The 14,463-nt window shown below is 39.3% G+C and overlaps 1 protein-coding gene across 3 annotated transcripts in view; it reads left to right on the plus strand.

The window, feature by feature from the left end:
- Positions 1–7,530, plus strand: part of TRIQK (triple QxxK/R motif containing) — a 64,495-nt gene extending 56,965 nt beyond the window's left edge. For all 3 annotated transcript variants that reach the window (XM_056332450.1, XM_056332451.1, XM_056332452.1), the window contains one exon: positions 2,282–7,530. In XM_056332450.1, coding sequence (XP_056188425.1) covers positions 2,282–2,395 — 114 coding nt within the window. In that variant the 3' untranslated portion in view covers positions 2,396–7,530. The remainder of the gene's footprint in view (positions 1–2,281) is intronic.
- Positions 7,531–14,463: the final 6,933 nt, after the last annotated feature.

Genomic DNA, 14,463 nt, shown 5'->3' on the forward strand with positions numbered 1-14,463 from the left:
TGGCACCCAAACAAGGGGGAAAACTTTTTAATACTGGAATGAATTTGCTCTCTGTGTCAAGTGTGAACGGTGCCTGCATTGTACGGTTTTGTTGTCCACTCTCCTGAGCAGATGGAGCTTGCAGTTGTATGTCACTTGTTTATTACATCCTCTTAAGATTAGTAGCTGTGTGGCCAGATGGGTCTGGGAGCACAGCTGTGGATACAAGGAAATAAATGAAACCTGTCTGATGCTGCCATGCCCTTTTGTGAGATACTGACGTGTTGCAACTGCAACAAAGCGAAAATCACTTTCCTTTAATATATTAGTGAATTAGATGTACTTTCTTTTTTTTTAATCAAATCATATGAAATCAGGAGGATGAGGTTTGGAGGATAATATAATTCTAAATTTACAGCAAATTTACAGCAGTGATTTTAATATGGTAAAATAAATTTAAAGCACATCTCTATTAATCATCCATATAAAATGTAAAGCAAAGGTTTCTGTAGAACAAAGACTCCTATAGAGCATATGCCAACTCGGCAGTAGTATTTCAAAGTTTATTAGATGGCATATGTTGAATTATTGATCCAACATTCTGATAAACTATATAATGCATTCATGTAAATGCAAATGAAATGCTGTTCTATAGAAGAATGCCAGAGTATGGGCTAGACTTTAAAAAATAAAGCTAACTCAACTTTAACTCTTTCATGGCAGCAGACACACAGAGGTGGTCACAAAGCCACCACCGGTCTAGAGATACTGGATAGAATTCATCCTGCAGTGCAGGTCTCCATGCCAGAGGTATCATCTCCACTCCCCTTCTAGTCTAAGAGGACAAACAGACATTTTAGGAAGAACTCACCTGACCTACGTGACTTCTTTTAGAGGACACAATGAATCTTACACCAAAGAGGGCCAGATTCTCTCCTTGAACTGTAAAGGGGGACTGATTGTCTGGGTGTGGTGTAGGCATCTTCATTCAGTCCCACTGGCAGAGTAGGTCTTCTGTACCAGTTCAGATTAGTTACAGTGTCAGCAAACTCTTTTTCTTCTCTTCTTTTAAGTGTACAGTGGATTGTTCTGATGTAGATGGTTTGTAGGTTAATATGAAGCTGAGATTTGGAAGGGATGTTGTTGCTTCTTTTTGTAGTGGGAAGATGGTTTGGGGAGTGCTAACTAACCAGTGCCTTTTGAGCACCTCAGTGCATAATTTGAAAAATACATCATGATGATAAGGAATGAACCAGTGCATGTCGTTAGCTGTGGAAGTTGCACTTTCTGTGAGCTGAAGGAGCATAAGGATTTTTCTCAAATTTATATTTCTTCTTTCTTTGTCTACCAAAATGAGAGTCAACACTATAGGAATTTTGCTGTGCTTTTTAGGAAAATAAAAACCTAAAAATGGGAAATACTGTGACTTTGAAAGAAGTAGTGTTATAAAGTGGATGATCGTACTATGATTTATTATATCTGAGATCCAAAGTTGGAGCTTAACAGAGTCCAGCCTCAAGACAGAATATGATGATAGGCAGTCACATAATGAGTATGACGTGTAGTACAAAAACATTTTTCTGCTTCTGAAAGCTGCTATAAATCATGTATACTTTGGAAGACTCTTTTATGTTAATTAAGGAAGATGCAGCAAGTTGCAATATTTTATGGGAAGAGAGGCAAGCGCAAGTGCAAATTGTTGTGCTTTTTGCCTTATTGCAGAGGGGAAGGAAGAAAAGTTTCGTCCAATTCTGAAGGATTTTGTAGTTCCATATTGTAATGCATGCCAGGAGGTTGGGAGGTAGAGGTAGCAATTTTCATTGACTTCCACCATACTGTGTTTGCTTCATTAAAAAATTACAAATTTGTTGGCAAAAAGCAGTACCATATTGCTAGAAAACATCAAAATTCACAGTGTAAATTCATAACTGAAATTTGTGTTCAAAACTGTGGTTTGTGAATTCTGTCTTTCCTTTCCAAAAAGAAGGAATACCATAATAAAAGGATATAAAGCTCCTATTTCTAGGTCAGAACAAAGATCTTTAAGCCAAATATCCTCTTTCTGGCAAAATCTTTATTATATGAATGGATTTCGTAACATTCTGAAATGGTAATCACAAAGAAGAAAACATTAATGTGTCAATGCCTTATGCAGTTATAGATGTCTGATGTTATTTTGATGTGCATTATAGAAAGGAAATAATATTTATTCCTGATTAATCTGAAAATATGGTAATGTTTCTAACAGGTTTTGTTTCTTTTTTTTTTTTTTTTTTTTTTTTTTCCCCTCTTACTTCTACAGGAAGTTGCCCTTGTCCTTGCAGCTATACTGGTATTTTTGTTGGCTTTCTATGCTTTCTTTTATCTTAATATTTCCGATGAAGTTGACCTTGATCTGGATCCAGATGAAAACTAGCAGATGCAATGAATCTATCATCAAGATTTCTTCAGCTTCAACAAGACTACATAGGAACACACAGTCCCTTCACTGTGAGACAGTAAATGATGCCATTTCTTGCAGTCCAAGTTCATAGGAAAGTTTTGCAATACGTCAGTCACTTTTACATTCCAGATCTCCAAAATAAGAGAAGAACACTCATGCCCGGCAAGCATATTTGGTTAACACCAAAGCCAGGAGCATCAGTATATGAAGTTTATTGTTTACACTATTTTTTTCTCAGGCAGAGAACTTTGATGTCAAAAGACAGGTGCTATTATTATCATGGGTATTGATGCTGACTTCACAGGAGGAGAGTCTGCCTTGACTAAATTTAGGAATCAAAGCTTCCTAATAGCCAAATTAGTTTCCTTTTCCTTTCTCAAAAGAAAGCAGAAATACCAGATAAAAAGTCTTTTATTAATTTGTATTTAAAATATATCAAAAAACCCTCATCCTTTCTCTCTCTTTTAATCTTTCTTGTGCATGTGTCACACGCGCATGCACTAAGATGGAAGAAATTGTAGGAAAAAAATATCTTTTTAGAAGCAGTCTGTCACCTCCTATATGGACTTAATTTTATGTCATCCCAGATTCTGTGTGCCCATATATCTGCAGTAATCTTTTTCATTCTTTGCCAACTGTTCAGCACACATGTGTTCTGTCAGAAATGGCACCTGGATGACAGAAGCTCTAACATTCGCATATGCCTCTGAAACACAGTTCTTTGCCTCCTGTGCTGTCTGAACTAGTGTAAATAGAAAGTTCAGTCGATGTTGGCTTTAATTAGTGTATTGCTCTATTATTAATATAAAGTCAAAATTGTATTTTAATTATACTCTTCCTGCTGGTTGTGGTATCAACTTGCTCTACCTATTAGGGGGATATTGTAAAAAAAAAAAAAAAAAAGAAAAAAAGAAAAAAAAAGAAAAAAAATGCTTTCCAGTTATACAATCATTTTAATCATCAAACTAATGTGAGAATTTTTAAGTATTACGAAACCATTTTTTTAATGTGTACTAATATTTGGGAAAATCTTGGCTCCGTGACATCCTTCAGTTCTTGCAAAGTACCTTTCAGAATAAGCACTGTAGATAACATTTCTGATCCCTTTGATAACCATAAGCCACTTGATGAAGTCGGTATGTCAAAGCAGCTGCAGGGAGCTGTAAAATTCTGGCTTTATCCTGTTCTGCTTCAAGTTTGGCATATAACTGAACTTGTGGTTGTAAAGGTTCAGTTCTGACCCTTTTAAAAATGTGGTCAATCTTTCTTTAGTTCGGATTCACTTTGATACCAAGAAAAGCATAGAGCCATCGGTGCAGAATGTGGCAAGAAGAGTAGGCAGATTGACTTCCAGAAAAGTTATCATAAAGTTGTCATTCTATTAGCAAACTAGCTTGGCTTTATCATTGATACCAGTTTCAGCGCTGAATGTTAAGTTTAGTTGCAACTGAGATCTTTACTGACTTGTTCCAGAAATGCCTGACTAAGATTTTGAAGACAAAGGGATACAAATTATAGCAAATATTATAATGGAAAATATATTTATTTTAAATTGACACAGTCCCATTATCACCACTTAAGGAACTTAGATCAATACAGTTTATTTTTAAACCGTACGGTAATTATGACCATATACATTATGAGTCTCTAAGGATCCACTTCTTATCTGTCATACTCCTCATTCACTTTATGCAATGCAAAACAACTCCTCTAGAAATTCAGAGTACAACAGTCTTCCTAGAAGAATGTGAGAGTGGCGTAAACATATATGTGCAAATATTTCTCATTTTCTAAGTATGACTGTTACAGACACAAAATCCTACCATTTATGCATTCGTATGACTTATAGTCCGCTAATACATAAATGACCAAAAGCTTAGCAACGTGTTGCATTTATGGTGAAGCATTATCTGACACATGGCCCGACTTTCAGTGGAGTCAAAAGCATATCACAAGCTGTCTCCTTGGATGTGACTTCACCAGTGCTGCACCACATGTCACAGAAGCTGCAGACCTCTTCTTTGTTACTTTGCATGAGCAATTTTCTTGTTCCATAAAATGCTGGAAGGATTGCTTTCTTAACGTCTGCACGTAGCAATCTGGGTGATGTGTAGCCTGAGAAAGATGTGTAGTTATCCCTTTCATGCAGGTTGTCTTGTAACCTGCTTTCTGAATCAGTTACATTAAAAAGAAAGCTATTCCATTGTCAAATTTATGAACATCAAGTTCCTAGAACAGGAGGATTGCATTTCCCGTAATTATGACTCACAGACAAAATCCAAAGCGTGTATGACTGAAACAGCTTCCCCTGATTTGTGGCTTATGAGTCCATATTGCCCACAAGTGCCATAGTTTGCAGTTTCTCTGTTGGGCCTTCTCATTTACATGAAAGATACTCTCATGTAACAAGAAAATTTCCTTTTGCTTAGATAAACTGGGTAGACTTCTGTTCAGTGTACATAGAAATACATGGTAGATATTGCCGCAAATAAACTTCTTCTCTTATCACTACAATAATTTCTAGGAGTCATATGTCTATATTCTTTAAAGCTAAAAGCCCCCACTTTTCATCAAATTGCTCATCCTTGGTTTTCTAAAAGGCACAAGCACAACAATATTATCAGTGAGGTCTGATTCTCATTTTACTAACTTGTGATTCCCCTCAATTCACTGAGTTTACAACAGATTTACTCCAGGGGGAAATCAGAATCTGACGTGAAGTTATTTCTTCTTTCTGGAGCACTACATTGTCCATGCCTGCTATTTTAAAGTAGAGACTAATTTTAATCTTGCAAACATGTGGCTTTTTTTGCCCTTATCATATCTGAGATTGAAATATACCTCTTGGGTTTTGGACCACCTATATTTGTATGAGTTGCTCAGTGTCTGTTTTATTAATAAATATATTTTGAGTACTTTGGTGCTTTTATTAATTTTGGACACACTGAATTATATATACATTTGAAAGGACATTAAAGCAATCTAACCTGCACAATGTTCAAATGTGAGCAGTGATACTCACCAGTTTTAGAATATCTGGATTATTCTAGGCAGTTCTAGCCCCTAAAGCCCCTAAGCTCATATTAAAACGAAGTGTAGCCTATGAATACTTAAAAGATAATAAAGAGAAGGTCCCTTGGCATCCTACCCAATACCAATAGAGCAGATCTCTTTCTGCAGACAAAGTTGTTCCATGTAGCTCCATCAACTTCAGACAGATTGACTTTGCTATAAAAGTAGTACTTTTATACACTTGTTTCAAAGAAAGATTGCCGATCAAACCATTTCCACAGCAAACCTGGCTTAATGGGGCAGGTTTTTTAAAGGATATTCACATCTGGGGAAAGGGTAGACATGGGTATTGCTGTTGCCCTGTGCTTGTGGAGTAAACAGAATTTTTTTCCAGCAGAGGTTGTGAAGGAGATACCCGTACTGGGTCCTTGTGCTGTGGGTGGGAGCAGATGTCCTGTCTGGAAGAGTCTCTGGCTAGGAAGGCCTAACAGTCTTCCAGCAGTGACTTTGGTCGGTAAATCTTTCCTCAGCAGTTTTCTTTTTCTCTTTGATCTTACAAAAGCAGAACCAGCAGGTAGACTATCTCAGGACAGAAGCCTCAGTATAGTAGTTTTACTAGTGCTGCTGCCAAGGAAAGACTTTAACTCTACTTCCTAGAGTCCATAAATATATTTTACTGGAAGCTTAGGACGCATGTTAAGCATTTCCCTAATAGACCCTAGAGATATATTTAAACTTTTCTTGAAGAACGCTTTATTTAAAGTTCACTGTTGCATATCATATAGACATCAGGATTCAGGATCTGCCATAGCTCCTTCCATGTATCAGACCAGCTGTAGCAGAGACAACAGGTAGACTGCAAGATTATGCTGCAACATGTAACTGCAAACATCCCCAACATGAGCAAAGTAATGTTTGCTTAGGTGTCATCTAGGGCAGTTGACCTAAACGTTGTGTTTGAAAACAAACAGTTTTTAAACAACCCTACTAAATGAGGCACAGTAAAAGCCATACAAAACCACTCATCCCATTTCCATGAAAATTGCTACCATAGAAGAGGCTTATCTGCTGACTCTAGGGCCAAGTTTTGAATGCTGCTCTTTCAGGGAGGAAAATGTTATTAGCAGCTCCCAGTAGAGAGATGATTCATTTTGCTCTGATACAGGATTGTGCCTGTAAGGCACAACTGAGCCAGTTAGTGAAGGTCAGATGCATTCAGGACAATCCTCAGTAAAGGACTGTACTTGAAATGCAGACTAGGCAAGTTAGAGTGCCAACAAACAGGATACTACAGATCTTGAACGCATTTCAAGTTTTACTTACAGTAGCATAATAATTAGTGGTGCTTATGACTAAGAAAATAACAATATGGCACATCAATAAGACGGCAGAAATGTGATGTTGGAACTGCTTCTTAAAAAGACTTTGTAGTGGTTTATGCCTGCACTTTGGGAAATGAAGCCATGAGATGAATAAACCAGCAAAGACTGTCTGTGATCTTACGCTTACAATATTTTTCCCTGAAAGAGCCAACAGAGATATTTTGCAACAGTTTTCCCCATCATCCTCTTAGTTTGCTGTAATGCATTCTTTTGTAGATGTATTTCTACACTTTTCCAAGAGTAGAAAAATATTTTTTGTAGTTCATCAATGCATTTAATTGACAGAATCCTGTACTCTTCCTTTTATCCCCCCTTAATCACAACCAAGTCGGTGGGGAGACAGCCAAAATGTTAGGTACCAATGTCTCTCAAGCAGATGTCACACCAGTATTTTTTAGCTCGTTTAAATGAATAAACATGTTAAACTGTGAAGTATTACATTTTAGATTTTTTTTTTCATTAAAAAAAATGGGACAATCTGTTTACTGTCCTTAATTGAGACAACAATCCTGGTGGTTGCCAGTTTTGGCAGTTGTAATGATGAACTATAAATATTGGGACAAATCAACTAACTGGTGATTGTGGAGGATAGTTCAAGTCGAAGCCTCATTCTGCATGAATACTTTTTTCAGTGCTATATTTTTTCTAACTTCTCTAATTGTTATACTGGTTTTGCATGTTAAAACCACAAATAAATACATGACTAGTCAAATAGGCTTGATTCTGTTGTCTTATTCTGAATCACTAAAAAAGCAGATAAAAGCTGACAGCCATGCAGCACAGTTCGTGCCTTGCCCAGTTTCTTCCTAAAAGGCATCTGCTCAGGTCAGTTATAAATGTGAGCTATGAAGAGCTGCTTTTTGCTGAACTCACAAAGAGGTTGTAGGAATTTTAAAGAGTGAAGCCACAGGAGGTGAGTATGGAGTTTGGTGACAATCTGGTGTCATTCTCCTATCACAGTTCTTCTGGAAATGAGAGTGGAAGAAAACTGAAGTAAAATGGCCCATTCTGCCAGGAGACAGCCACCTCATAGCTCACTCTGTTGCTCAAGAAGAAGAGGGTAGAAGAAAAGAAAATTCTGATACCTCAACTTCTAATTTTTCGTAGGGCAAAAAAAGGGCCAGGAGGAGATAAAGATGTCTGAAACAAAGCAGCTTCTCGTTGGATCAATGGTTCATTTATTTACGTAAGGAATAAACAGGGTTTGGGGGGTTTAGAGAAAGCATAAGTCAAGGCTGATTGCTGGTGCCTTCATGTATAAAACAAGTCACATTATGCCACTCTAGAGTAGCTTTGTCTGTTACTGAGTTAATTGTAAATGTACTGATACTGGCAATGTTCCTATTTCTCTGGAGACACCTTCTTCTCCTGTGATACTATCAGCAGAGAGAAGGGACGGGGAGGGAAATGGCAGGGGAGTCCTTTTGCTGACTCTGCACTCCTAAGGCATCACCCCTGCTCGGTGGGGAGCTGCTGGTGTTTAGAGTAGAGCTGCACTCCTGGATTGCTTTGGACAGGCTACAAAAAAGAACAGAGCAGAGCTTAACCTACAGGGTGAGCCTCCTACCATCACTGGTGCCTGATTTGTTACCACAAATAAATAGAAGCTGAGATGCTCAGGCTTTTTACTTTTATTTATTAGGTTCTCAGGGAGGTGCCATCAAAATTGTGTTTTGTTGTCCTTTTGGGACTTGTTTCTGCATTGTTGTTTCCCTTAGTGTCTGTGGGACTGCTTTCCAGTCAAAGAATGTCATGCTCATGCCTACTGCCTTTGATAGGAAAGTTGTAGGCATCATTCTTTTGCAAGGAGGGGCTGGGCAGTGACCTGCCATCTCCCCTGCTCTCGCCTGGCTGAAGCTGAAGAGGCCTCAAGTAACTATTACTGTGTAATATAGCAAGACTTGCTCTGGTTTGGGAAGGACAGAAAATTACAAATTCAGGGCAACTTTAGCTCTTCCTGCTTGAGGAGCCTTCAGAGCAGCCTGCACAGTGAAAGTCAGGTTTTGCTTTCTTCCCTTTTGATGGCTTCCTTCAGCTTCTCACTTGAAAGGTGAGCTGTGGTTGTCTACTTAAAGCAGGGCTGTTTTGACAAGTGTCCTGGGTTCTCACTGTCCTAATGAGCTTGTAACTGTTCCTTCTTGAAAGGCAAACAATCATATTGGTGGTATCTGTTCATTAACTGTAGCCAGTCTTGAGCTGCTCTTCTCAGGCAGAACTTTCCCTTTGTACCGCTGTGTCTCTGCTGCTCCAGTAATAACGGGATGTGCTGAGCAAAGAAGAGAGTAGAACGGCTTCTTCAGATCATTACCAAAGCCACAAATTCATTTAAAGTTAGGCAATGTATGTGGGGAAAATTTTCCCAGTACGCTATATAGATTTTTATTTTAAAGAGCAGCCCGTTAAAATCTGCTCTGTTTTTGTGAATGCCATTTGACAGTCCTTGTCCTTATACGTGAAGGCTTGTGAGTTCACATTAAAATAAGACAAGTTATAAACATGATTGTGTTATTCATGAGAATATGTCCACTTTTTTTTTTCTCATAAGCCAGTCATTAGCAGTTTTAATTAATAGGAAAGTGATTTTGTTTGTGGATGATACAGCCGGGTCAAATGTAGCTTCTCATCTGAAATGTTACAGAATGATAATTACCTCCCTTTGGTAAAGGATTGCCTCAAAATACGAATTCCTTGTAATATGTATGACTTTTTCCAAAGACTGAGAGGCTGAAATTTGGTAAATTCTCCACAGAAATATCAGATGTATGACTCTTAACAAGAGCAATGGTTTTGAATTTTTTCCTTGTCAACAAGTTTTACCTTCCGTAATAGGAAATTTTCAAGTTGATGTCATGATGGAGTAGGTAATGCCTGAAGGACAACTGAAAAGAACAAAATAAATGCTTAAGAGACTCTTCACATGCATTATTCAACCTCCTGTATACACACTGCTGTGACTGGACTATGTCAGCGTTACAGGGTGATGGAGAGGCAATGCATCTGAGACAATCTACCCTCAAATTCACAGGCACAAGTGTTTCTGCTGCACTATGTTATGCTCTTATACACAGAAGAGCTGTCTCTTACTGAATGAATTCCTACCTACAGAACAAGAAAAGTTCTACTTTGTACATCTTAATGTAATATATACGGATGGAAGAAAGAAAAAGTGCCCCCTGTGAGCACGGGCATTTGGAAACAGCAATCATTCCTACAGCACAGGGGTTGTGCATAGGCACAAAACATGTTAAATTTAAAAGATAATACAAATACAGAAACGAAGCTTTCATTGCACTGCATATTTATAAAGGATAAAAGTATGCCTCACTCCTCTGTCCTATATTCATCATTCCTTATGGTACAGATCTCTACAGATCTACTCTACAGAGTAGTTTCCACTTTAAAGCCCTTATTCCTCCTATTCCACTACTAGTTGGGGGACCGTCATTGCCATCTCAGAATGAAAAATGATCTGATATTTCCCAGAACTTAAGAAAATTAAAGTATCCTGGTTAAGCACTGAGTTATTCAGTTGCTTTGAAAGGGTCTACCAGAGGGTGTGTGTACAATGATTTATAACACCAAATGGTGTAGAATAACAGAAAAACATTAGAACTTTCAACTGATCACCTTAACTATGGAGCTGTCCTGGGGGCCTTTAGTGCTTCCTTGCTGCTTCCTTGCAAAGCTTTGAGGAACAGAACTGTCACATCCACTCATCAACATTTATCTGTTACCATTTTAGTTTTCACGTCCTTTGTAAAGAATTGAAACTGCAGGGTCGTTGGTCTGGAGTAGGCTGGGTTTGATCTTTTCACCTAAATTAGGCCTTCCATCCTGCTCACGTCAAGGGTCTTTAGCTGACCCCTTCCAGATTGCAGTGAGCAGTTTGAAAAGAGACCGCATACTCTTCCATCAGGTTAGCAATGAGGTAACACAAGGTGAAGGCACTGGAAAAGTGGCTCAGCGTCCTTTTGAGAGAGAAGTATTTGCTGAGCTTGTCTGGCAGTGTGGTACCAGATATGTCACGCTCCAAGCAAAGGGAGCAGTGAGCCTGGGCAGATGGATCTCAGGATGTCAGCAGGGACTGGATGCAGATGTATTGCCAGATGCTGCTTCTTATGCACTCCCTCCTCCAATGGCACAAACCCAAGAAAACTTATGAGAGGACCCAAGTGCAATCTTGCTGTTCAGGAGTAAGAGTTGAGATCATGAGAAGTATCTCTCGTGCTAAGGGTGATGAAAAGTTAGTCAATTCATTAACAACTCAGGATTTTAGGAACTGCAAGTGCTAAAATAAACCTTTCCTAACCTAACAGTAGGGATTCATTTGTAAATGAACCTTTGCAAAATCTAGGCACATTACGGATAACCAAACAGTTTAATACTTGTAATGGGGAAATCTCTGCAGCTGAATATGAGAGGAAAAGCATTTCAATGAGAAATATGTTAATTCTGTTCCAGAGGAACTACAGAGGCCCTAGTTCTGATAGGGTCTGAGGAAGGAGTCTTGTACGCTAATGATATCTGCCTCCTTTCATCATGTGCTAGTAACAGGGTAATACATCTCTCCACCCATCCAACAGGAATACTTCAATTAAGTAAAACAGGATTACAAAACACCAGGCTACCTAACTGCCCCAGTTTAGAGAACTGCAGAAATAAAGCTCTCGGTTCATTAAATTATAGCTTATATAGATACCCCACTATTGCATGCCTCACAACCAAATATCAAACCCACATCCACTAGCAACATGTTCACGCACTGTCAAGTTCTCGTGTGTCTCAGAAGTCTTGAGGAATGCAGGGGCTGTCACGTGTGAGAGATTTTATCTTGTGTTGCCCCTCTCGCAAAGTGTTCCTTGACCTTAGCATAGGCTGAGAGCTGAAGTTGGCAAGCTAATGAGGAGGAAAAAGAGGATATTCTGTAAAACCTCTGCTATATGCTAGTCTTAACCATTTAGAAGCAGACATCATAGCCATCCTTGGAGGTAGAACTGGGATAAAGTACTCCAGGAAAGACAACACTGTTGTTCCTCTTTGGAAAGAACAGTGGAGAAATCTTTGGGCCATCTATGTCCCAATGGAGGAAAAATCAGTGATGTGGCAGGCTGAATAAATGGTCCTGAAATGAGGACAGCAACCAGCAACCAGAGCAGCCCATTCTTCCAGAGCCTGAAATCCACAGCAGTGCCATGGCCCAAAGGAGCAGCATTGCCGGTCCATCTGAAGCCCAAGCCTTCAGTGAGTTCATTCTGCCTTGGAGCTTAGGAAAAACAAACTTTGTGTGACCCTTCAACAGCAATTACACAGGGTATCTCTCCAAGAATGAAAATTTGCTCACACAGGAGAAAAGAGCCTGAAAACCTCTGCGTAATACTGCTGCCCACCAACACCCACTGTTTGTGAATTGTATCGCTGGCTTTCATCCCTCTGAAAAACAAAGTTGGTTTGATTAATATTGTAATGCTCCTAATGACTTGTTTTTTGGATATATGGCAGCTGCATATTTTTAAAAAAAAAGCCTACGCAGATAGCAGCTTGATTCACTGAGGCTGGCACAGATTGCCCTTGCTCACAGAGATGGGTGCAGCACCTTCAGCAAGGCAGGTTGTTTTGGAGAAGGCAGGAGTCTATTCATGGTTGTGCCCTCACTACACACTTCTCCCAGTGGTATTCCCTGCTCTGGGAGTCCTGAGTCCCTGCAGGGCCAGGGGGGCTGAAGGTGCTCCCTGCTGCTGCATCAGCCTTTCCAGCACTTTAAGTATTGACAGGGCTTATCTGTGCGGTAGACCTAAGCAGGTAATACCCTGGAGGCAAAACCAAGGCAGGAATGCACATGGGAGGATGAGCAGGAGCCCCACGGGACACAGACCCTAGAAGCTAAATTGTCAGGAAGACCACGTCTGAATCCAGCTCCAGTCAGAAATGAAGGGGGGGTAGAGGTTGGCTTGGATTAGGGTTGATTCTCAGCTGATCCTGAATGTACAGTGAGCAAGTGCCCACACCAGAAGTCTCTGGAGAGCAGAAGGCAGTCTGGAGTTGCAGATGCATGAACATGCCTCCGAAGGGCTGCTGCCCTCCGGGCTGTCTGCTCCCTCTCCACAGTGAGACCACAGGTGACTTTTGCAACAGCCTGCCTCATAACACACTGACCCACTGCATGCCGTGGCAATATTGAATTTACTTCTGGGTGTGCTTGTGTTTGGTTTTGTTGGACATCTTTTCAGACCCGTGATGTCTGAAAGGCTGTCCCCAGCTGCCCCCAGATAGCCCGTGTTTGTTGCTGGTATGAAGGGTGCATATGCACAAATATGTGTGAATATTGCATTGAGAAAGACTGGGGGCACATGGAACGTAATTCAACTTTTAGCGTAAAGGTTCTAAATTTGCTCTGGCATAATTATACCCTTTCTGTTTATGACTTGTGACTTGTTTTATTCTGATGTTTTTCACACAGCTCTATCTCTAACCACCGCTGAGATTTTAGCATAACTTTAGGAGACAGCATCGCTTTCTGTCTCCCACATACATGTGTGTTTTCTTGGGCTGCATTAAATAAGATATTTTGCAGGAAGCCAGTGTGGCAGAGTTGCAACTTCTGAATAGCTCTGAATTGAAAATACAGGCAAAGGAATACACCTAGACTCTTACTTCCAAAAAAAAGAAAAAATTGAATGGTTGTATACATTATTCAGTCATGGATTAAAATACTTATTTCTAATTATTAAATACTTAATAATTTAAATGCTTTTAATATTTTAATTAAATCCATCATGCTGAATAATACCAAATTCATTAAGATAAAAGTGATAGGTTGGGATGAAAATAGGCATCTTAAAATGTGGTTCATTTCGCTCACCGCATGGGGCTTGCAGGCTTCATCCTGCATTTCACAGCCATTGGGAAGCTGCAGTGCTGGTCCAACACAGACAGGATTTTCTTTCCTCCAGTATGGTGTTGGGATAGCTGTACAGTTTAGGATTTTGCTGTTAGGATGAGGCAGATCTCAAAAACCTAATAATTACTAAACATCCCCATAGGACTTTTCTCCAAAGGGGTTTTAGCTGTGGTTTTCCTACAAACCTCAACTCAATTTCCCTTTCATTGTTACTTAGTTATAGTACTTCTCCCTTCTAGTGATCCTAATCTATCACACAGCATTGACGTTATCCGTGTTTAAGCAGATGTTGTGATTCACTCCAGAGGTGGCTGCATTTCAGTAGCTGGGTAGAGTGGTCCCACTGCATCACTTTGCAGAGTTCGTAGAATGATTTGAAAGGAAACATTGTATTTAAATGTAAATTATTTTACTAGTAGTGTTATTAACATTATTTTCAACTATTAGGAGTGAATAATAAGAATTTATTTATCCACATTTGGAGTAGAAAGAAGAACACAGAGGAATACAGCAAAGGTATTTGTCTACCTATTGCTTAATGTGAATAGGCTCATAGTTTATTATCAGCTGTGTATGCTTTTGCCTTGACTCAGATAGCACTAAATGTAATGAAAACAGTTTGGAGGTATTTGTCTGAATTCAGTGAACAAATTGTTTTAAACAGTTTTGAACATGAATTTCACATTATGGCTTCATTTTCCTGGCAGGCTTTATCGTTCCTTTGTAGGACATCATTACACTGACTGTGT

Source organism: Falco biarmicus, chromosome 3 (genome assembly GCF_023638135.1).
Source record: "Falco biarmicus isolate bFalBia1 chromosome 3, bFalBia1.pri, whole genome shotgun sequence".
Taxonomy (NCBI): Eukaryota; Metazoa; Chordata; class Aves; order Falconiformes; family Falconidae; genus Falco; species Falco biarmicus.